This window comes from Ptiloglossa arizonensis, chromosome 7 (genome assembly GCF_051014685.1).
Source record: "Ptiloglossa arizonensis isolate GNS036 chromosome 7, iyPtiAriz1_principal, whole genome shotgun sequence".
Classification (NCBI taxonomy): domain Eukaryota; kingdom Metazoa; phylum Arthropoda; class Insecta; order Hymenoptera; family Colletidae; genus Ptiloglossa; species Ptiloglossa arizonensis.
The window spans coordinates 6,845,297-6,870,426 of record NC_135054.1 but is presented as its reverse complement, the minus strand read 5'-3'; the positions used below and the strand labels follow the sequence as shown (position 1 = coordinate 6,870,426).

The following is a 25,130-nucleotide window of genomic DNA, read 5'->3' as shown; positions in this document are numbered from 1 at the left end:
ATACCTTATGGTACTTACTCGAAGAACAAAGAACTCTTATCAAAAATGTTACATCCAGCCTAGCTGGAAAAATAAACTGAATCTCGTGTATAAGGAACGAGGGAAATAACAGGTGTTCGCATTATATTGTAGTTAGGTATACCGTCATATTTTATATCTGGTACATTAATAAATACAATAAATACATCCGTTATTTCTGCCGCTCCACCCATGCTTTTTTCCCCCATCTCTTGCACATGAGAGATGTAATTTATTTTTCTGGCCACGATGGTTACGTCCGATCTTATTATCTCGTTCACGCGCTAATTATTCCGTTGTGTTTCTCACGAATGACTGACAAAAGGGAATAAGATTCGTACTTGAAAACTAAAATAGAATAAAATCACGAGGACATTTCAATAAATTTTATTCCGAAAAATTACAGATCTCTGCTCGAAAGGAACATTCATACACGTTTGGTTCACCGATTACGTACTCGATGAAACACGCGATAATAATCGCGAATTAAAAAAAATTCTATTATTTAGAATCGAAGAAGAACAAAAAAATACGAATTAGAGGCCAAGAATCGAAATTACGAATAAATATTATCCGTTAAAAATACGTAAAACTTGAATACGATGCAGAATGGAACACGAAGGCGTTCTCTTTGGAACAATTTAAAAGTTTTCACACGCGTATATTGTAGGAGGAACATGCTGACCGGCAAGATGTTTTACTCTTGCACGAAGCAATTTGCGAAATATCCGCAGAGAAAATTTCACACATTTGTTTATCGAGCAAGAACACTTTCTCGCACGGACGATTCTGTCACGTGTTAAAATAGCGGCCGTCCATGTTCACGAGAATGTATGATACTATATAGAAGACTTAGGGTATTAGACGTCTGTCACCGTGTCGACAAAGTTGTTCGCAAAATACGAAACGTGTAAGCAAAAAATCAATCGAGTGGAGGTCGACTTCTAAGTCAATACAGCCCCCATCGAGAAATAACGTCTCCCTGTCAATCACGGTAACGCATACATGTCTACAATATTTTTAGAAAACTAAACCATAGCAAAATGATAGGAAACAAGCAAAAACATCATAATTCCATTTTCTATTCTTCGATCTCAATACGCTTTATCTGGATTCCCTTTTTCGAAAAACTTTTCGCGTTAGGCACGGTTGAAAGAATGCAAAAGCGTAGTACGGAAAAAAATCCAATGCTCACCTCTGAACCAGTAGGAAAAATAGAAAATTCTATAGCCCGAATCACACGGACAACAAAAACCTATTTGTTTTTTTTTTTATATTTCATATAACTCGATTATTCGATACCTTTCTCGTTCGCTCGAGCAGAAGGGCTCCATAACATTGGTAATAACTTTTTTACAGGTTAAAATTTGTTAATAGAATGTAGTAGATTTATAGTTTGATATACGTATTTGGATGATGAATAAACATTTGATAATTGCCTTCTTTCTTGGTTATTTATATATGAATTAATTAATATTCGACTTGAGCAAAATGGGATCGGACTATAAATACTGCTATGAGAAAACGTCACATGTTAATCTCGTGTACTTCCCTGTGCAATCTCTCCTGGTTTTCATTGAGTTTCCGATCGGTCACCTTATTACAATAGAGGGTTAATTCGTCTGTGAAAGAGCGATAAGTACGGTAATTTGTGTTTTCAAGTAACAAAATCGGGACTATCAATTCACTCGAATGCAGGCTATCAACCAATTTCTATCCCGAATTGAGATCGAGCGAGATAAAGCAACAACGAACGAAGCTCGTATTACGTATATACGTATTGGTGTGTTGATTACTAATACAAAATAAAAATTTGTATATTTGTCATAGTATCTTGACGAAAGTATTACCAATGAATTTACGTTGTTTTCCCGATGAAAACGAATCCAAACACGACTTTGTTCGAAGATGCATGTATTTACGAAATTCAGAAGTGATTCGTTCGATTCACAAACACGATCTTAATCGAATTATTCTTAATTGTATTTATTAATTTAACGACGATATGAAAAATTACGAAGACGCAACGCCAAATTTATTAATTTTCATTAGTAAGTGGAATTTGATCGAGTACGCGATAACGATTACTCGCACTGGGTAAACGTAAACAGTAAGAGGGATCGTTGCGTTGTAAATTTATTGCTCGAAGTCGGGAATTACTGTACATGTAAGACGAAGTATATACTTGGAAAGAACGTACCGAGGCACTTGAATCGCACTCAAGTGACACAGAAAGCGATACCCTGGAGGAAACAAACGGTCAACGGTGTTTCTCGCTAAACAGAGTCGTACAGGCTAGCAACCCTCTTGGTGTGCCCAAACCCTTACCGTACTAACGTCCAAAAAGAATACAGAGTTAGTCCCTTGGATTTTGACATCCGGTGGTAAAGTGCGTTATCGTTTTCACCCCTTACTGTTTTTACGGCCGCGCTATGTTTCTTTCACCAAGCGTACGTGTTGCGCGTGTAAGTTGCTTCATCGGGCCACTTTGTATGACCCGAAAGGCAAGAGATCGGTAAAAGTTTTATAACGAGGGAGACAAAACGCTTATGCCAGGTGTCCACTTGAGAATTTTGCCCCCGAGAGTCGCTATCGACAATAAGAGCCCTTTCACACGAGTATACGAAAGAGCCTCTATACTGACAGTTAACATTCATATGCCTCGCTCCAGTGTGTCCGTGTGAAGGGACCCTTACTCTCAATGCAGTGTCCACTAGAGAGTCCTACTCTCGGAAGCGACTCTCGAGAGGAAAACTCTCCCGTGGACACCAGACCTTAGACTCGGATCTGTAACGACGAGAGGAGAGCAAAGCTTCCTGGTGGACATTGGACATTAGAATCGGATTTGTGACGACAGGAGAGCAAAACTCTCCAGCGGCCCATTGGATATTAGAATGGAACCTGTGACGACAGAAAGAGAGGAAAACTTCCTAGTAGTTATCAGAGATTAGAATTCGAATCTATAACGAGAGGGGGGAGGTAGTGATTGCTAGGTACAGATGATTCTAATATTATCGCTACTTGTCGAATGAGAAGACTAACGTTCCAACGTTATACAAGCGTCTCGGAATATCGTCGAGAAATGTTAACGCCCCCGCTTCCCTTTCAATTTCGTCCAGCCGTGTACCATCCACCCTTTTCTTATCCTGCAAAACCTCCGGGAGCAGTTCACTCAGATGTTGCGAGCGCTTGTGATTTATGTGTATACCTATTCCACGGTCTCCCGGTAGTCAAGCTTTTACAATGTAAGTTACGTTGCGTGGTGCCAGCAAGGATGAAGACTGTGAGCGAAGGATCTGGACAGTGAGTGAAAAAAAAAAGGAACCGAGTCGTTTCAGTTTATATCCACGGCAGGTGAAACAAAGCTTCTACGTTTCGCTAGCCTCCAATGAGCGCGAACGATGCTTTTGGTGCCTGCGAGTTCGTGGATATCTCACAGTAGGGGATCGATATGGACGGAACTAAAAAGAGATTTTCATCGAAAGCATTCAAACGAAACCGGGGTATATCTGGTTTATCTTTGTCGAGGCTGTGTTCAACGACTGAATTCCACTGTAGATCGTACGAGTTTACGTACGCTTTGATTAAAATATTGATCGACGATAGATAATACGTTACGTGGCTCAAAGACAAGGACTTTTTCAAGGATCGTACGAATGCGCGAAAAGTAATACACGAAACGGATACAAGAATAGGAAGTAACGGAGAATAAGACGGTAAACATGAAAAAGAATGGAAAGAAGGTAGAGAGGTGAAACTAGTTCACGTGGGTTTGCTGCCAGATGACTGCAGTGAGATATATGCATACGCGCCAGCTGACTAGTTGCTGAACGGTGACACTTGCTAGTGGAAAACAAGATGGTTCTCGGTAATGGTCAAATAATTGTGAAATAGATTATACGCGATTAACAGAGATTTTCAAATACTTATTTAATATACAGAGTGCATTTAACGTTACCGTTCCAAAAATCTTCGTTTACTTCGAAAATACGAAGAAACGTCTAAGGAAGTAAATATTCGATTTAGAGAGGGAAATATTATAATTGGCAAATCATTTTTCTCGGGATTATACTTTTCAGGATTAGTCATTCACGTTTCTTTATATAGTCTTTGAGTATGAAATTTTAAAACGCTATAGCGAAATATTTGTGACAGACACTTCGAAAACAATTGGTATTTGTTGAAGATCTCTCAAAAGTCAAATTATACATTGTTCATTCACCATCGATATTTCAAACGTATACAAAAAATAGTGGTATTATTTAAAAGAAAAAGCTCCCAAATCACGTAAAGTATGACTTTAATAACCGTAAAAAAAATTATTTGTCCATCGTAGTATTTATTCCTATGGACTAAACAATTTCTTCTTTAGACATTTCTATGTATCGTAGGAAAAACAAATGATTTTTAAAGTGATAACATTAGATGCTTCGCCTTCTAGTATTAAAAGAAAAAGTCGTGATGCAATTGTACTAATATTTGTTTGTCAATACACTGGAGATAGTTAACTGTAAGAAAATACAGAGAATATGTGTCCTGATGGAAACAACGATAATTGTTTTTTTACACTTTATATCTACATTTTTATAGTACTGTAATTTATATTTTTTACTACTTTAATGAGTGTGATCATTTCAAAATATTTTTTATTTTAACTTATAATTCATACCCGTAATATTATCGAAACGCTGGTAATGTCCATAACATTGGATTGCTCGGAAAGTTCGTGTCGATTTTCGATAGGTGACATTAGGGCAATTTTGAATATATCAGAACGATTGCAAACAATTGACACGCGCGGGCGCGCACACACACACATATTCTAAAAGGTGATATTTCAAGTATCTTCAGAAAAAAGTTTGATTAGGATAGATTAATTTTTGTAAGTTTTATATACTTTTTAATATAGAAGGAAACAAAGTGCATTATAGGCATTTGATGCTTTCCTTTTACCGGAAAAGGAAAAATGTCACACAAGCAGCAAAAAATATATATGCTGTTTACGATGAAGGTGCTGTATCTGAAAGAACTATGAGGAAGTGGTTTGCTAGGTTTAAAACTGATGATTTCAACCTTGATGATCAAGAACACCCGAGTAGACACTTCACCACTGATGAAAATCAGATCAAATCATTGATCAAGATTAATCCACGCTATACGAAACGTGCATTACCAAAAATGTTAAAAATATAAAAAACTACCATCCACAAGTATTTTATGAAGCTTGGATACGTAAATCGTTTTCATGCATGAGTTCCCCACAATTTAACGGAAAACAATCCGATGGACCTGCATTTCTATTTACAACTCACTCTATAAACGCAATTTTAAAATATTTACTTGGTGTAGAAATTGTTAAAAAAGAAGCGTGTGTAGCAAATAAATCGGAAAGAATTATTGAAAAATTAGTCCAATGTCCGAAAGGGAACGTTGTGATATAACGGAATTAACGTGTCAATGTAAACTAGCGAACATTAGAAAGCAAACAGACGGTGACATCGAAATGATAAACCATGGAGACTGGAACATGATTTCACGTAAATGGAATGGATTTCCGAGTAAGTGATGCGCGTGCATGAAAACCATTAACGCTTGAATTACAAAACTCAATTGCGATCTTAATTCCTATTTTAGCCTATTCTTCGTCTTCTTCTAAAATTAACAATCTGCAGTGTATTAATAAATTTCCATACAACGGTGAAAAAATTTCTGAGATTGTGAATCCTACGTTTATTGATCGATTTGTTTCTCTTCTGCAGAATGTTAATTATTATGTTCAAGGTATAAAAAGGTAAGCAACGAAAGACTTTTATAAATAACACTTTGTCAAAACATACCTCGACAAGTTTCCTCTTGAAACGTTTGGTTAAGACTGTTTTTCTAGAAGAATAAATCTTTCAATTCAGGTAGTAAAACAAAATCGACAATGGCAAAAGCTTCTCCGATTGCAGCGAAAATGGAACTATGCGTTTAAACTTCGGGGATGAGTTTTATTTTTGTTTGAAATAAATAAAAGTGATATTATTTATTCCATTAATTCTGCGGCGCTATCGCTGTGTTACATCATTGGAAAATCTAATTGGGAATATTTATTAATAATTTAGTGTCCTGTTACAATACATAAAGTGACGTAAAAATGAAACGTACACGTATAAACCAGTATACTCAAATAGATTAAAAATATGTTAAAACACAGCAAATATCGTCTAAATTTTAAACAATAAAAGGAACACGCAATAGATTCAGTAACGCTCAAGATACTTAATAGTTAATGATAATTGACTGACAAAAAAATTCAGCAGAAAAAACATTTTCGCAACTAATACCAATTCCGAACATTGTAAAACTTTCAAATCACGAATTAATAAACAAGAACGATACCTTGAATCACAATTTCTTCGAACTTTTACCGAAATTGAGCAAAAACGTGAAAAACTTGTGTCGAGTCTAATAATTTGCACACCCTCTACCTCGGAAGGACGCTTTGAAGTATGATCGTTAAACTACGGGACAAATGAAGTTCACTTCGTCAAATGCGCAAATTTTTAATTTTATTTTCATTCAACTAACTGTTACATACGTATGAAGAAAGTTAATTTTTTTTCAAATTCGTAACGGACGAATTTATCGAGTATTTTGCAACACGATAAAAGTATATTGTAGGATATATTCTGATCCTCGTGTAGGATGAGTTATGCTAGGGCAACTACGAAATCGGATGAGATGCATACAGAGTGGGAGATGAATTTCGAAGGAAATGTCAATTATTGCATTCCCTCGATATTATTTATCGGTACGATTGCAAAGGATATCGACGAAACGCCCAGAGGCAATAGTTCGACGTAAAACCGCTACACACGTTCATCATATGGGGACGGAAAATGTAGGAAATTGCACTCGCAGTGAACGAGGAGTGTAATTTACACGAACCAGAGAGCGAGGCCACTGTAACAGAGACGTTCCTATGAGCGCAGCCTCGATGGCCTTGGATTTCCAACTTGAGGATCTACGCCTACAGCGACACAAGTAGCGCCTGAAGAAGCGAGTAAAAAGGAAATGTGTTTTCAAAGCCCCCTGGCTCATCCGGGAAACAAAGGAAGTTTTTTCGCAGGTCGAAGAGCGAATACGGTAAAAGATGCGTTTCGTTCTCTCGCTATTATGAAGAGCTAATTGTCTCCGAAGTAATGAAACCTATCCCGAATTTCTGACCAAGAACAATAGTGTATTGATTACAACGAATTTCAAATTGATCACGCCGCGCGTGAACCTTGCGACAAGGTTCTATCTCAGTTAGTTCTTCAACTTGATTGAGTAATTTTTATAAATAAGGGAAACTTATTGCGACGAAAATTAGAGAACCCGAACATATGAATATGAATCGTACGGTTCGTGGTTCTGTTACGAAACGAATGATTTAAATTAGGAATGTAAGTATGAAACGTCGAAGAAAGGAAATTCTACGATATTTGGCAGACTCGTTTAAGAGACAGAATTTCGTTGCAAAGAAAAGTGTTTACTGTAAAGATCTAACAAGAGCAGACAAGTGTCTTTGGATTACTAATTGTCTTGCTCTAATTTGCCCTGATTGTCTTTCAAATAATTAATCGATTGTTGCTCTTGAAATCTTCAAAGGAATTACGAAAGTCGAAACTATGGATATACGCTAACACGATTACTTCATAATTCAAATAGTTAATTCATAATTTATAAAACGAATACATAAACAATATCGTACATTCGGGTTTAAATACTCGCTAACTACTTTTATTGCACACTTTAAATTCCACTGTACCTAATGTGTTTTATCGAATGTAGTGAAAATAAAAAAAAAAGAAACCATTTGACGAAATGGTAGTACGTTACGTTATAGAGAGAAGAAATAAAGCTTAAAAGTTCCGACTATGAAAATGGAAAAGATATGACTCACCTATAGAATGTCACCAGTACTGGCAGCTCTCGTGGTTCTCGTCAATGGTCCCAACTGTCTGTTTTGATCCGGCCGAGGCTTGCAATATATAATTTTCCGAAAAGCTTTCCGGAAACTGTCACTGAGGAAGGCGTAGAGAATAGGATTGACGCAGCTGTTCGTGTACGCCAGAATGTGACTCGCAATTTGCACCATTATCGTTGCCGACGTCAAAGGATACACGTTCAATGACTTTGTTACCAGGATTACCTTAAAAAAAAAAAATACAGAGAAAATGTTGGATTTGATCAAGTTTAAATACACGAAGTTAATAATGTACTGAACTTAAGAGACATAGAAATTTTTGAAGCTTTCCAATTAAGTGTTCGAATTTAGAACTGAGATTAAACACAGTTATAAAATAAAAATTAAAAAAGAAAGAAACAAATGAAGTTCAGTTAATAACAAACTGTTGCTGTCGACGAAAGAGGAAGAAGTAATTCGATCACTCCGAAATTTTTCACATTTTACTCAAGCTATCCTATTATTCCTTGTAAATATTTAATTCATAGTTATTTTGAGTGACATTGTTCATAACTCGAATTCGATGTATACAAAATTTTCGTTTGTAAAGCGAAAAATCCGGAAAAATACAGTTTCCTACAGCGTTTGATACATGGTCAATAATTTTTCAAAAGCAAATATTTTCCAGAGAAAATTCGATAAACTCGGTAGCTTGCGGGTACTTTGCAACACGTCAGAACACAATACACTCGATATGAAACAGGAAATAGGAAACAGATGAATTGCGAGCGGAATTCACTGTATACCACTTTTGGATAGCAGAATCAAAAACTGTACCAATCGAAACGGTTATGACATTATATTGCACGAGCAAATACTTTTGCGACTTCGTTTAACCGTTGAACGCGTATATTTTCCAACACCGTGCACGAGATTATCTACTCAAAGGAACCGAAATGTTTAAACGCGCACTTTTAATTTCTTCATACAAATGTTTCCTACTTAACGTCAGTCTATAAATTCTTGTGAATTAATGGATCCCTTTAAATTGCTATGCGTGCTTGCTGTTCGTAAATTGGATTCCATATTAGTCAAGAGTCGCTTAATTTAGCGGATTACTCGAAGCCCTTTTATAAAGTTAGCAAAAGAAAGACACGAAGAATTATCAATGAATAACAGATGATAACGAACACGAACATTTTCGAATTCGCTTTCAATCTAACGTCTTTTAAAAGAAGAAAAAGTAAAAAAACTATTGCGGTACATTTACAAACAGTATACAATCATTCGGACGATCATTAATGAATATCAAGCTCGAGAAGAATAACTTTTAACGAAACGTTATTACGCCTAGTCACGCCTAATTTTAATACGAATAGCATTATTCGTCGATCGATAATACCTCATTCCCGTATTACGTATTATCCACGAACAGAGATGTGCATAATTTCATTCAAATAATAGATGATGAATAAATACTCTGTGTAACTATTTATTTGTAACGAATTTAAAACAATTTTATTCGTTCGTTAAATAACGCATCGAAATTGGTTCATCGTTCTCATTCGTTGTTCGAAATTTTCATCTAAATATGAATTTTATCCATGCCACGAAACACCGAATTCCACCGAAAAATGTCCGCGTGATCGAGTCTTTTTCCATTAGGATTTGAACAAATTAAATCTACTTCAAATAATAAAAATATGCAACGTATAATATTGTTCTCGATAAACACGCATCTTCTCAATACTATTTCATTCGTATTACGTCTTTGCTTTTAAGTATTCACCCATAGTCGCTAATAACCACCTAGTGCAGCTTGATAACAAAATAAAAAACGGTAAAAACCAACTGAAATGTTTGAATGCCGAATAAAACGCTTCTTTCCAATTTGAAATCAATTGTACTACCTTACTATGATAAAACGATCTCGACAAATTGGAACGAATTAAAGTGCCCAATGAATATGATGAAAACTTTTATTTAAAAAATAATGGAGATCGAGGGAAGTAGATTTTATATACCATTAACAGGTCCACAGTCCGCATCTATAAACACGAATATTACCGTGAATCTCCCTTCTTTTCTGAATCGTAGCCATTATTATCCCTGCCTTTATAATCCCGGAGCTTTCGGTTTAATCGTACAAGTGATATTTGTTGAATTGAACATTGTCTCGGGTCAGTGGATTGTCAATGTGTTTAAAAACTCATTATCTAATTCAATATAGATTTTCACTATACTCAATGTGATAAGATGGACTACGACACTTTGTATAAAAAATTCGATAATTGAACAAAAATTGTAAGCTTTCAAGTGGAGCTCGAAATATCACAGTAGAGATACAAATATGGTAATTACATTTCGGATCAGCGCATAGCTTGAAACTTTTTTAGTGTTATAAGATACAGTGTTATGCTAACCTGTATAGGACACCAACAAAATGCGAAAACGCCAACGACGACGAGCACCAGCCTCGTGACGCGTCTTCTTCCGCGTCGACTTTCGGCGCTGACACGGGCGGCGCGCCACAGTCGGACGAGCATACAAATGTAAAAGAAGCATATCAGCATCAATGGCAGCAAGTAGCTCATCAGGAAAAACGACATTTGGAAGACCGGCCAATCATATTGCGGTAGGATTCGACAAGCCGTCAGGTTCTCCGACGACGAGCCGTCCATGTCCTGAAATTAAGGTGAGTCTACATATATAAAGGAGCGGTTCTTGACAGAAGTTTCGCTAAAAAGTAAACAATTCGCGAATGTCTATTGTTTGACGTTAATCGATTCACACATAGTACGAAAAATTGACGTTTGAATGAAACGTGACAATACTTAGAATTACACAGTGGCGTGAAAAAAGTTTCAAGACAGTTACTCTACTAGGTTTACTTTAGAGGGAGAAGCTACGATGTATGTTGGACAATATAAAATACAACGAGAGTAAAAAAATAAAGTATGATCAGAGAATATCATCTTCGTTTAGAAGAAATATTTTCTTCCCTCGTAATAGAGATAGAAAAATTCATGTTTTCAGTTATCCGGGGAAAGTCGAGTTTCGTTCTAGAAATCGAGTTGAATGAAACTAATGAAAATTAATACTATTTATGTTGCTTTGTACCATCGTGGGAGCATTGTCGATCGATTGGTGAGATTTTCTCGGCGACAGTGGGCCCAAACACTACTTCAGTAGTTCATAGTAACTCATGAGAGGAAGAAAAATTCAGTGTATTGCCCGATTCGTTATATTTATCTTCGTGGACTTCGATATCGGAAACGTATCTAACCGCATTGAATAACACTTTCAAAGAGACGATTCATTCTCATGAATGGAACTGATAGCTCTTAATAGTAATCGTTACGTTGAGAAGTGTTGTTGCGGGATATATGTATCTTCTCAAAGCAACATCTGGTCCCTTATCCCTAAAGATAAATATCCGTTTCTGGTTCATGTTATACTATACGTACAATCTCTTTTGTCTACCTCGGAGAGTCGTTATTTTCAACTATGAAAATAGTGAGATACAAATATAGAAACAGGCATACGGATGACCATCCATAATTCTGTAAGGATGAGAGTTACGAACTATATATGCTCCAAATTTCAATAAAACGATAAAGAAGTTATTTGCCTTTTCGTTAAATAAGTTTCTTCTTTTAAATAAATAGACTAAATACATACACTATAAAAATACAGTTCCGTCGGTTCAACAAAATTCCCTTTTTTTTTCTCATATTTTCTTAATTCTATGTACATATTACAAAGATTTTAACAAATAGCACACTGAAAATTATAAGATTTATGTAGTATAGATCAACAAGTTGAATAAGATCTCTAGGACCGGAAACTCTTACCTGACCCCTCTACCTTCCATAGTCCTACTTCTTTTAAACATTATCAGATAAGACCTGATAGATCGGCTATAAGGCTAGGCGACAGTCTTATCGCTCGGTTTCATCTTAACCACTATTTCTGTACGTTCAAGCCACACCTGCGAAGATCTCGATGAATTTGCCAAAAAAACTTGATTAATCCATCGATAATACTCCCACGAAGATACAATGACATACATAACAATTTGGATTTTGAAGAATCATAAAAAGTGGTAGATGTAATTTTCATTTCTTTGTTCGGTAGTTTCTTACTACGTTAATTATATTTTTTTCTTTTTTAAATTAGATTCCCACCTTTAGATATCAAAGATAACGTCAAACAGTTGGTGAACTAACGTTAAACAGAAATTTATTACCACTAAAAGCAACGTTATTAATTTCATTGCACTTAATCGAACAAAAATCAATTCAATTATCCTCGAATTATTGCAATTGTCCAGAAACTTTTACGTGTTACTATAATTCTATCTGGCAATTGTTACCGACAACAATCAAGAACGTGGTACAAATTTCTTGGTCAACGAGTTTTGTATTATTAATCGTTTGATTACATGCGATTGCATATTCAGTGGCTTACTAAATGCAAATCATTATTTAGAATTCTATATCGATGCATCAATTGCTACGTATTGCGCTCAGGGAACTAAAACATAATAGAGGTATAGTCATTAACTGATTGCAGAGTGAGTTAGAAATGATGTCTGTACTATGCTTGTTAAGAGAATCTAGGATAATTTCGTAATACAAACCAATGAGCATTATATTTAGGGATATTCAATAACATTTGTGTAAAATGTATACTGGAGCAGCTTCATAAATGATCATATTTGTCACGTTATTGATAACCGTATGTATTAATTGTGTACCAATTATAAGGATACTAATCAACACCAATTGGACGCATTCAAATAATAAATATTAATGTATTTTACATTTTGGTGTAAAGTGTAAAAAGAACGTTTCTACATAAATTCTACATGATGCATAAATTAAAATTATTTTCAAATTAGAGAAGAAGGTAAAGAGTATTTATTTTAAACCGTAACGTCAATGGAAATAGAACATTTAGGTATTTTTTTTACGATCGAAGAAGAAGTCTACGTTAAATCTACTTTAAAAATTTTTCAAAAATTTGTGCCAAAAAATTCAACAATTACGTGTCTCTAGACTACTTAATACTTCGTAACTGAAACGATGTTTATAATACATTTTACAAAACAAAAATATTAAATTTTCTTACACGATAATTTGAAAAACCTGAATATTAAGTATCAACTAATTATTTGAAAATAAAAGAAGCTATTCTTTAAGCAGAAAGAAATGAATCACTGAGATGTAAAAGTGTTTCAATTTCGATAATTCTTACGATTGTAAAAAGGCAAGGCCATCATGACATAACAGCTTTATATTTACGAAATTTTTGACGGTAAATATTCGAGTATGAACGATTACAGTTGCTTGGCTGGCTTCGTTCATTCCATTCGAAAGTAATTACAGTGAGAACACTCATTGGGGAATTACTGGCTAGATGGCATTGGTAGATTTTCCTTCTATCGACTACAATTTTGCCGTATCATTACCGGAATACAGTTTGAAAAAGATTGAATTGGCTAGTTATAAAGCTTTATAATAACTCATATCAAAGCATAAAGACTAAACTGAAGCAGCATACACCAAGTAAATAATTTTTGCAGCCTCACTTGGTTCGAATAACATACGTACGACTACATGCACTCACAGCCAAAAATATAATATTAAATATGAGAAAGAACATACAATATCATTCTACAATTAATTGGTAATACTAAGAAAATAGTAATTTTCTCAAACAAACAAATACAATTTTAAAGAAGTGTATATTGTACACGTATAATTACGTGTCGATCGTTTGCTCTGGAATCATGTTAAGATTTTTATAAACTATCATTCAATGAAACGTAATTTAAAATATAAGTATACATGGTTAAGACTGCAATTTTCTTGTTTATTTTATTTTATTTACGTAAAAGCAAATCTAAAAATTAACAATAATTTTAGTTGTTCTTTTACATAAGATTTGTATTTTTCGAGAAAACACTTCTACATTATACGAGGTATTATTAAAACGTTTTCGAAAGTGGACGACGTCTTCTAAACATTTCATTTGGTTATCTTCAATTAAAGGCTAGTATCCCAACTAAATAAATAGTATCTATGCGGAACGTAAAATCCAATGCGCATTGTTTGAAAAATCGTGAAAAATACAAAGTACTTATGTTCACGCACTAGAAACTCTAGATCAGAGGTCGGTAACTTTTCTGAACCTTGACTCAGATATGATAGACGATACTTTTGATTACACAACAAATTAAAAAAATTAGAATCATCTACGAAACTAATAACATTAATAAAAGTTTGTCGAAATATTTATTCCTCAATTAAAAATAACGGTGAACAATCTTTCTTAATTCTACTTAATGATTTTGTTTATATTATATTTGATTGTTTATTTTAACTAAACATTGTTCGTAATATTTAGCTCTACATTAGTAATTTTCAAGCGAACATAATCGTTCGAATATTCTACGGTAAGACCATTTCAAAAATTGTTAATTATATATTTCATTTGTGGAAATGTTTGATCCGATTGTCGATTGCTCCAAACTAATAGTTAAACAGTTAAGCGAGAATTTACGGTTGTTATTACTGTATTTCAATAAAACAGGAACCAAATAATTGCATTCCACACGGCATTCCACGGTTAATTGTTATAAAATTAACATTTGTTTGTCTGTGCTGTAAAAACTGTAGACAATAATTTAAGTAGTCTCATATTGTGACCAGTGGTGTGCGTTTTGTGTCATAAGTATTTTTTTTGGTACCAGTAAGTTCAAAAAACGAGCAAAATTTCGAACAGTGCACTTTTCGGGCAATCAAGTTCTTAATCATTTTATGCTACCGAAATCCACTCGTTGAGAGTATCAATGCAATCGATAACGAATAACTGGATTGAAGGAGTCAATCAAAAGAACTAGGCGTACTAGCTGGACAGAATTTTTCGCGTCCATGCGATGTAGCCAGGCAAATCGAATCAGCCTGTGCATAAAAAGAAACTGAAAACATCCTATCTGAAGTATTGAATCCAATTCCGGTGACCGATAACAGAAGAAAATTAAAAACTGAAATCGGTGGGCGTACAACGAACTATACAATTGAATGAATACTATTAGCAGAATATAAATTTTGTTGTTGAATTCTTAATTGGTATAAACTTGTAAACGTTAACTCGACCGATACAGTTGAGATTGTTGAGGAATATAATGGAGAAAATTTAGCAATCAGAGTGCTGTAACATGTATCGTAGAATTCGAGGATGATTAATTTGCAATCATTTGCAAATGACTTACCTCGCCATGAACGACGAGGGCAGGTGTAGAGATCGCGAAGATCATCGCCCATGCGATGCAAATAGCGAGGATCGCGTGATTTTCAGTTCTCCATGACCTCGATGTGACTGGATGAACCACTGCCAAATACCTGAAGCAATTAAAATGCAATTTTTATCTGAATGGTCTCGGGGTTACGAGCAGTAACAAGCGACGTATGTTTCACGATTGATCGATTACTAAATTTCCAAAATATTCTGTTAATTCTGCTGTTTTAATTGCGCGATGTAACTAACAAAAGTATAATGAAGATAAATTCCTGCTCTTAAGGTCTCTTTTAATAAAGATGAACTGCCGTTGAAGTTGCATGGATCTCATTCTTATACCAAAACGGTAGAACGCGCTGCAATTCATGAAGGGTCTACCATTCCTTTGTACTATGATTATTCAATTGTATTCAACCGAAGTTAATTTGAAGACTAACCTCTTTTTCTTTTAGGTGCAACAAAAGGGTTTGCAAATCTCTCGCTTATTCACAGAAGAAGTATTTTCTGTATTGAACAGTCTAACAAAAGTTGGTACACGAAATATTGAAATTAGACTGTATCTTAAATCACTTAGATGATAGTGTAATTAGTTTTATTGTCAAGAGAGCAGTAAAACACGAAAAAAATTATAAGGAAAGTTTCGAGCATTAAAATACAATTGCTTTAACGATTAATATTACTTGTAACATTTTCGGAACTGGTTACGAAACATGTAAAACATCATGTTCCGATCAATATCAAGTATGTTTCTTTTCCAAATGTTTTATGTATTATGTACCAAGCAACATAAATGAACAATCGTTCATGCTAATTGACTTGGAGAAACGCCAATGGGTTAAATCATACAGGTTACTAGAGACTCACGATCGACCTAGTTCTTAATTGCAAGCTTATAGCACAAAAAAAAACTATAGTAAACATAAACGAATATGTATACTTCATTAATTGACGAAACTTGTAACGAGTTTTCGAACAAATTTTTGATTGAATATAATATTCCTACTATGTTTCACAAAATGAAAAATGTGCTTGCAGTCACAGAATTTTTTAGTCCATTTAAAATACCATATTTATTACCAGATCTCACCAATAAGCGAAAAACTTTCATTTTTAATCGTACGAATAGTATATTTTTCTCGAAAGAACGAAGAATTTTCCCAATAATTATTTTTCAACATCTTCGACTTTCATTTAGAAAAAATTATTAACCCTTTTTTCATACAAATGGGAGTTAATGGATATCGGTAATTTATCTGTAGCTCAAGCTTGGATAATATACACAAATGTTCCGTGTGGAATTCTTTTTTTAACAAATGAAACTTGATGAAGAAAAAAAAATCAAAATTCTTCGCGCGTTCCGCAGACGAGCGTAAACAAAGCTTTGTAAATAAATCAATATTACTGCAATTCTAGAATCTGGTGCTTGCAGCTCACGGAGAAATACCGTTAGCGATCATTCGGAGCGTTGAAATGTAATAAAATAAAAAAAACTTGGAATGCAATGTGACGCGAAGAAAATTCTGCTACGGAATAGAAAATGGGCGAATCGCACGTTTCGAAAGAGAATCAAGATTCTTTCGTACGTATGACATTTACAGTCGCAGCACGTGATTCTGCAGCTGGCATTACTGCGCCATGCGGTACATGGAAATGTAACCGGAAATACTGCTGATATTTATGGGGCAAGAATGGGTTACATCTTCACACGTTACACCAAGAATTGAGTTTTGCTATATGGCATCTTCCTTTAAGTACGTACCAACAAACTACAGGTTATCGCTGCACCACCAAATATAAAATCAAATATATATAATTTACTTATGAAGATACTCCTAGTATTTCGTAAATACGAAACAGGTACATTTCGTCGATACCCTTTTTTCTCAAATAAGGCAATTACTTCGCCATTAGAATCAACTGTATAATTCTACGAGTCGTTACATTAATTCTGTTTATTAAATTTACACAAAATACGATAGTTCATTATCCGAATGCATTCCCCTGTGTTGTGTAATAAACTATAATTATTCTCGCGTATTAATATGTACGCAGCCATAATTTCCAGGAAGTCCAAAGTGATAGTTGAATATTAAATTACCAACTTATGCCAATACTTGGTAGCATATTTCGTTTAGAAATATTCTCACCGATGCGTTTCGTGTAAGACTTTTAAACATAATGAAATATTGAAAAATGTAAATATAGTACACTTTATACACAGACGGAACACAGAACTGTAATTGATAATCCAGGGAAAGATTAAAATTAATATTTTATGAAAAACACGTACGAATATAATGCTTGCTCAACATTTCAAATAAATAAGCATTTCGATCTACGAAATGGTCGTTTATTTATTGACAATTTCAATTTGATAAACATGAAATTACAACCATTTTTTATCTATCTCCGAACATCTTCGGATATTAACAACTATCTATCGTACGTAATGAAATATGAAAACGTTTTATTCCGGTCATGTTTAAATTATCAATGAGTGGTTGACTGCTCGATAGATCAAAATACTTGTTTATTGAATACTTTAGAAAATTTAAACTCACCTGTCAAGGCTCATGAGGACCAAAGTGTAAACACTGGCATAGGCAGTGACGATGATAAGGTACTGAACGATTTTGCACCAGATGTTACCAAAGGGCCAGAAAGGTAGGACGAAATCCGTCGCGGTAAATGGAATACAGAAAATGACGAACAGCAGATCAGCCACGGCTAGATTGATGATCAGGATGTTTGTCGTTGATCTCATGCCAGGGTTTGCAGCGACAACGGTAACCACCAGACAATTCCCGACAAATCCAAGGATACCGATCATACCGAAAAATATTGGCACCACCACCACTACGATTCTCTCCACTTGTTGTCGATCGAAACTGTATTCAACGTCTTCGACATCTTTCTCTGTATCGTTGTTGCGCATCGAATTCGAAGTTTCCGTAAAATTTGTGACAACGTTGTCCCAAGTGATCTCCATCTCTTGAAGCATTATGTATCACAAAAGATAATAAACTAATTTGAAGTTTAGACCGTAGGAAAACTCTTTTACTGTATTCTTATGATTTCTACGGATGCATATCCAACGTCATTTTTCCATGTTTTTTAGGGACGTGTTCGTTTTATTATTCCAATTGTTTCAATAAAACTTGAGCAATTTCATGTTTCAACAATGAAGCTACGAAAGCATGAAAGTTTTTTTATCCCTCTACTTATTTTCGTAACTGTGTCGGATTTATGTAACAATTTGTATTCTTCTAGGTCATTTAAATATTTCAGATGTTTCTTACATACACGTCCACGAGTCAAATCATTTTTTAATGCTTTCCGCTTCCATCGTTTGACCTCTTAGCATCTTATTAAATAAATCGTACGTTTTCGAAAATGGGCTTTCCTTCAAGTTCATCGTATGCATATTTTTTAAAAGAAATTAATCTTCTTCTTTATTCCTGCGGTTCCAAAGCTATGTTGATTTTTCTTATTCCAGGCAGAGACCAAGTTTAATCTTCTATTCGCTGTTCACATACCTGAAAATGCAAACATTTTCCGTTAAGTGGAATTAAGCATACATCGAATTACTTGTCTTACGAAAACGTTTCTGATAAAATCTTAGATCAGAATTAAAATGTAAATTGAATCGAGACATTAAACATTTTTTAGTAAAATATTCTTCACCGAGAGTATAGAGAATAATTGAAATAATGCAATGTACGAACAAATTCTAACATTGCAAACGGAATACACGCTACAATTTGAACAATGTTTGATAACACGAACCATTTGCAATTAATTCAATTTTCAAAGCCACAATTGCCCCGATCTCTTAAATTAAACAAAATTTTTTAAATATTCAAATATTCGTACAATTGATTGACAAATCATTTTATCTGCAATTCTTATTTCATTATTGGCCGTTTAAAAAGTGATTTGTTTAAAGATTTAAATCAAGTTATATATTTGTAAAAGCATACATACAAGTATAAACTCGAGCCGTTTGAACAATATTCAAAATTTAACAACTCGAACAAATACGACGAAATCACAATGCAATTTCGCATCGGTTGCGGTTGCAGTGCAACTGATTTTACGTAAAGTGGCGATCGAAGCAAACACATTCAAGTCAATGGGAGTGGTTCCCTTGGAAGCGAAATGATCGCGCGATATTGCTGATATTGTAGGGTGAAATAAAGATCAGTTCCGAGTTAAATGGAATGTGGTAGCACGAGTAAAGGGAATGTGAACAGTGTCGAATAACATTTACTTATTGTTAGTCGCAGGCCTTAGAAAGGGAGACTGGAACGTCTGAACTAATACGATTTCCGATTCCTTCTACGACTTATCTTTCTTTCTTCCTACAATAGTTCGTATTGGGTTTGTCTTTGATCGCGCACTATTACGCGAAATGACACTTAATAATATATTTACATAATTATAACAAGAGATTGTACTCTTTTGGCTCGAATTGTATAAAATGGAATGTGACTAAACCAAATTTTATCGATTTTGAAAGCGATACGTTATATTTAATATCAATGTTTCAGTCGAAAATTAAGACTCTCTTCGGAATAATTTCGTATAATCTTAATCAACATATGTATCATTAATAAAAATAATCATTAGGTAAGGAAAGAACAAACGAAAAAATAAACACTTACGAATTATAATTGAAGCTCATAGCGGTAAGACTTTATTAAATCAGAAAATATTTTTCACTTGTAGTTTATATCGTATTATTGCAAGGAATATTATTACAATAATGCGATACTAATATTCATAAAATTATGATTCTCTTAGTATCCTTTCAAACAATTTTTCGTAATCAGTATATTTTGAATTCAAAAGGTTAACTGACATCATTTACTCAATATTTTCATTTTTTATTAATCATGATTTACTTCAATATAAAATTTTTTGGTACATAAAGTTCCTCGTCAATATCTATAATACCGATAGAGCAGGTAAATCTGTTATGTATTACTATGATTGAATACCAAACCGCTCCAAATCGCTCGTATGTCGTCGGAACAAAACACCACTCATGTGTTCACACGAAATCGCTAGCACAGTGACCGCAGCCATATGCGGCTGAATCGTTTAGTTACCTTTAGTAACTGACTAGTAGCTTAAATTTCCCAGAACCATAAAACTTTCGAAAAAACTAAAATTAGACACAACTATAATTACACATTCTTTGTGTATAGAAACTGCTGTTCTATTATTGTCATAGATTTTTACGCACATCAATCAAAAGGTTAAATTAGTTATTCAGATCAATGAAGATACCTATTGGATATAAATGTAACTCAAGGACTCACTGTAGTTTATAGAAATAAGATATTAAAAGAAATCACATTTTTGCACTAATTTAAATATTTACAACACGTAGTAACGTGAAAAATATCATACTGCAAAACATAGATTTAGCTAGAATAGAAAATGAAAATTATTGTCGTATAATCTTAACGAATATCTAGTATGTTCTGTGGCATAAATAATATTTTTCACTCCTTGTATATATTAAGCAACTGAAATTTTCTCGATTCCGTGTAATTATTACAGTAGGTATCGTACACCTCTCTAAAAATTCACAAGTGTTTCCACAAAAATTGAAAGAAACAGAAACTGACCCGTTTTGGGTCATGTTTGACTGGTCGCGGTGCCTTATCGAAATTCAGGTCACGTTAAGAGCACGTGCGATCTCCACTTCTGTCTCCATTAAAAGAGTGCTCTATTTAATCCTCATTCTCACTTAAGAAAAACTAAATAATATAAATTTAATGAATTCACGCTCTAGATATCATTAGTTAAAACTAATTATATAATATGCAATTTGAAGATTAAATATCACAAAGCAATAGAAAATCTACGACAAAGCAGACACTTACTTTATACGCAACATGTAACGTCAAGCTCGAGAAGACACTAGAGCGACGTTTTCGTCGTAATGGAAATTATGATAACACGAAGATAGTAACGATTGTTGTCATTTAAAAAATTTTAACACGATCATTAATATTATATTTAGCGAAGAATGAAATCTCAGCAATACAAAAGTTTTACAATGACAAGGACTATTTAAAAGTTGTTTTTGTAACTTCAAGTTATAAGATTTCTATAATTTCTTCCTACTATTATCCATCATTTTACCATCCATTGTATACACATAATGCGAAGAATTTTCTTTTGCATCGAATACGGAATATTCTATCTATTGAAATTTATATTCAAAAAAACCAGTGATATCCTAAAACATATTTCAATTTCTAGTGAATAACGATGAAGTAACTATCTACTGCAAGAAAACATAATGTACCGGGTTGAAATGTAAAGAACTTCCCTCTTTCAATTTATTCGCTTTTTTCGTGTAATAAATCGCTTCGCACCACTCACTCTCTTTTTCTTTCTTGTACTTTTCTCTTCTTCTCGAATCACGATTAAATAATCCAGTCTTGACAGAATAGAAAAGTAATGTAAAGTCGAAAAATTACAACTCCACGTTATTCAATAGTTCTACCCTTCTTCTCTACGATTGTCACAGATTGTGCAGAAAAATGTTGAAGCTATAATTCTATTTAAATTCAAAGAACGTAATAGAATAAATGCATCTAATTTTATATCGGTCACCGACGTTTTCAATTTACTTCAGTAATACGATTATCGACAATTCGATAAAAGTATTATACTTTTTATTTCCGGTAAAGCAGATACTTTCAATTTATTGGTATCGGCAACACAGTAATTATTATTTTCGACGCGACAACGCAATAAAGCTGCAAACAAATAACGGTAGTGTTCGCGACAGAAGTGAAAAGTTCAAACGAGAAGTTAACATTGTGATCGTAGCAATTGAGTTTTCGAAAAGTTATAAACAACTTTGTTTTCATTTTATAGGTTGATGTTAACAAAGCAGTTACATTTTTCATTACACCGTCGAGTACTCGAGCTATGAAGTTAACTCGGACACCTGCAGTGATGATTTGTTCCTCAAGAATTTAAATATAAAATAAAATTATTACTATTGTGAAAAGAAGAAAATCCAAGACATTGTGTAAAATCGTAAAATTCTCTATCGTTTCGTATTATAATATGAACGAAAAGTATTACCAAAAGTTTCCATTAAATTTCAAAGTAACGAATGTCGTTTATCTTAACGTCGTTGGGGGAAAAATCGTGTTTCAAAAGTCAGTTCAGAAGCCGACAGATCGGTGGTGCGACATGTGACTTCGCACGACAAGTTACGGCATTTCGTCTGGCCATTAATAAAATTTATAACGATCTTCATTAAATTACCTCGGTCCTCACGTGCTGATATCGAGGGGCTTTAACGATCCTCCGCCCTTCCTTTTAGCGGATTAAGGCTGATAAGGCGTAACTGATGCAGATAGATCGATTCATGATTGGTGGCTCAACCGCTGCTAATTGCTGTCGGTCTCGCTCGGCAAATATGTTCTTGATGAATATCGTTGAAACACTTTTACCGTTGATAACATGACGAAGCGAAAACATTCAAGCGCTTGATTTTTCACACCAAACCGTAGCACGCCGTTTTCACACCCGAGTATAGCACTTTATCGCGTTATCCCATCACAGGCTACTTTATAAACAAAGACCAAACATTTCAGTGATTTATTTTAACGTTGATCCGTTTCAACGTAAACGCTTATTAACTTAAATAGGATCGTGGCTAACCCTCTCCCTTCGAGGAAAAGAAAAGGCAGAAAAAAGAAAAGAACACAACTTTGGTTTATCAAGCGCGTTAAACACAAGAATATAAAACAGCTAGCATTCGGCCTCGCACTTTTATAGGTCAGCGTTACTTGATCGTTCTTGCGTTACGGACGATGGATATTAAACTTAAAAGCCCGTGATGTTTCCTTCTACGCTCTCACCGACCAACTTTTAACGACGGTTGAATACGTACATCAATACGCGAACCGGATATTTTGCTTTGAAGCGAAAATTATTGTACTCTAGTTTACACATTGACATATTAATCATGGAGATGTATCAACGTGTATTTTCTCGTTGCAAGAATCAGAGACGTTTGACTTGTGGTCGAGGTTTGTAGGAATCATATTGTCCCGTAACTTTAAACGAGGTACAATTCTTTTCGTGAAATCGTTAAAGAAACAACGTATCGAACGGTAATACACAGTGAGATCCAAATATAAAAGAGTATTGCTAAAAATATGAGGTAATAGGTGCGGTACAAGAAAACACGTGTTCGGGTAGCATCGAACTTAACAACGATCAAGGATTAAAATTAAAACTGCATCCGATCTCGTACAGGTAAAGTTTCGTAGCCCACGTCACTAAAATTGATATGTCGAATTGTTTATTGCAATTCACACGATTGCCTATTTTCTATCTACAATTTTTTTTTTTTTTTTTATTCTACTTCAACTCTATTCGTCACGATTTCGGACGCGCCAAAGATATCATCGTTCCTTTCTATCACAATTGTCCGAAGTGAAATTTTCAATTCACTTTTGTCGTGACCGGTACGCGTACACGATGAACCGAAGACCGCAAGATAGATACGCAACCCACGGTGGATGCGGCACGACTGTACGGATCGCAGAAACAGAGACGAAGAAGTATCGCCTTCGAGTTTACCCGAAATAGGGATGCGGGATTATTCTTTGAGGCAGGGTGCAGGTGGCATCTAGCACCCTTCGTAGAGCTCGACAAACTTATCGATCTTCTCTCTCGGCCGCTAAAATCGAGACGCGACTATACCTTCGAATAGTAACGTACAAACTTTTCTCAAATCGAATGTAAAAGAATATCAATTGAGAAATAAGTATGCAAAATAGGATAAATGTTAAACTCGAACAATTAATTCTTGAAATTGCCAAACATTCGTTTAAAAGTACATTGAAATTAATATCTTCTTCGTATGAAGTACCTATGCACGCACGAGTACATGTGCAGTTAATGTTCACTTTGATGTATTCGTGTTGCAATTTTAAGACATTTCAGGTTTCCCCTCTATGGATATTAAAAATTGGCATCGCTGTCTCTAAATGAATTCTTAAAATTTGTTGTTCACCGTTAAGTTTGTGAACTGATATTGCGGTGGTTGATACACGTAACAGAATCAATATAACGATACAACAGACGAGGTGTAGGAAAGAGATTCAACGGAACATTCCATCACATGACTCGGGATATTAAAATCACAGACAGTGTATAAAATGGACGCTGCAGGAAATGTATGCATTTTTTTGCATCATACTAATCGGGGGCTAACAAGCCCTCTTACCATTTCTGTATCGCTTCCAACGTTATCGATTCGAACTAGAATAAGCTATTAAGAGCACTGTTAATTTAACAAAAATCAAAATTAATTGCTTCCATGGCAATAGGATTAACAGATAACACAGACCTTGGGAAATAAAGGTATGGGAAATTAGGGTAATAAACTTACTCCTGCGTATCATTTGTGGTTCTATCGAACCGATAAGTCACAGAAAATATTATAACAATAAATTTCATCCATTTCCAAAGGCGAAGCATGGAACATTTTAACAACACCAAACTAAAAATATTTTCAAAGTTACAACTCCTCCGACAACTTACTAATATTTTCCAAGTTCTATTTACTCTGAGATCCACTTCTGGGAATATTTATGTTCTTTTTAAAGCGAGAAATGCTCAAATAATACTTGGAAGTTTAACATTTCTTTCTATGCTTCATGATTTATAATCGTATAAAAGAAAAGCAACAACAAAATTAGAATTTTTCCCCGATGTTACAAATAAATTTATTCAAACAGATTAGATTCATATTCTTACAATTCTTTAAAATATTTAACGTTGTTACGCGTTAAAAAAATTTTCTTTGTCATAATGCTACATTTACTCA

At 34.4% G+C, this 25,130-nt stretch overlaps 1 protein-coding gene across 5 annotated transcripts in view; it reads right to left on the bottom strand.

The window, feature by feature from the left end:
- Positions 1-23,990, bottom strand: part of Asta-r1 (allatostatin A receptor 1) — a 68,923-nt gene extending 44,933 nt beyond the window's left edge. For all 5 annotated transcript variants that reach the window (XR_012992624.1, XR_012992623.1, XR_012992625.1 and 2 more), the window contains exons 1-5: positions 22,553-23,990; positions 17,815-18,789; positions 15,228-15,357; positions 10,372-10,632; positions 7,946-8,194 (exon numbers count right to left, since the gene is read on the bottom strand). Coding sequence is in view for 1 of the 5 variants with exons in the window: in XM_076315635.1 (XP_076171750.1) it covers positions 7,946-8,194; positions 10,372-10,632; positions 15,228-15,357; positions 17,815-18,254 (1,080 nt within the window). In the remaining 4 variants the exon portion in view is untranslated. The remainder of the gene's footprint in view (positions 1-7,945; positions 8,195-10,371; positions 10,633-15,227; positions 15,358-17,814; positions 18,790-22,552) is intronic.
- Positions 23,991-25,130: the final 1,140 nt, after the last annotated feature.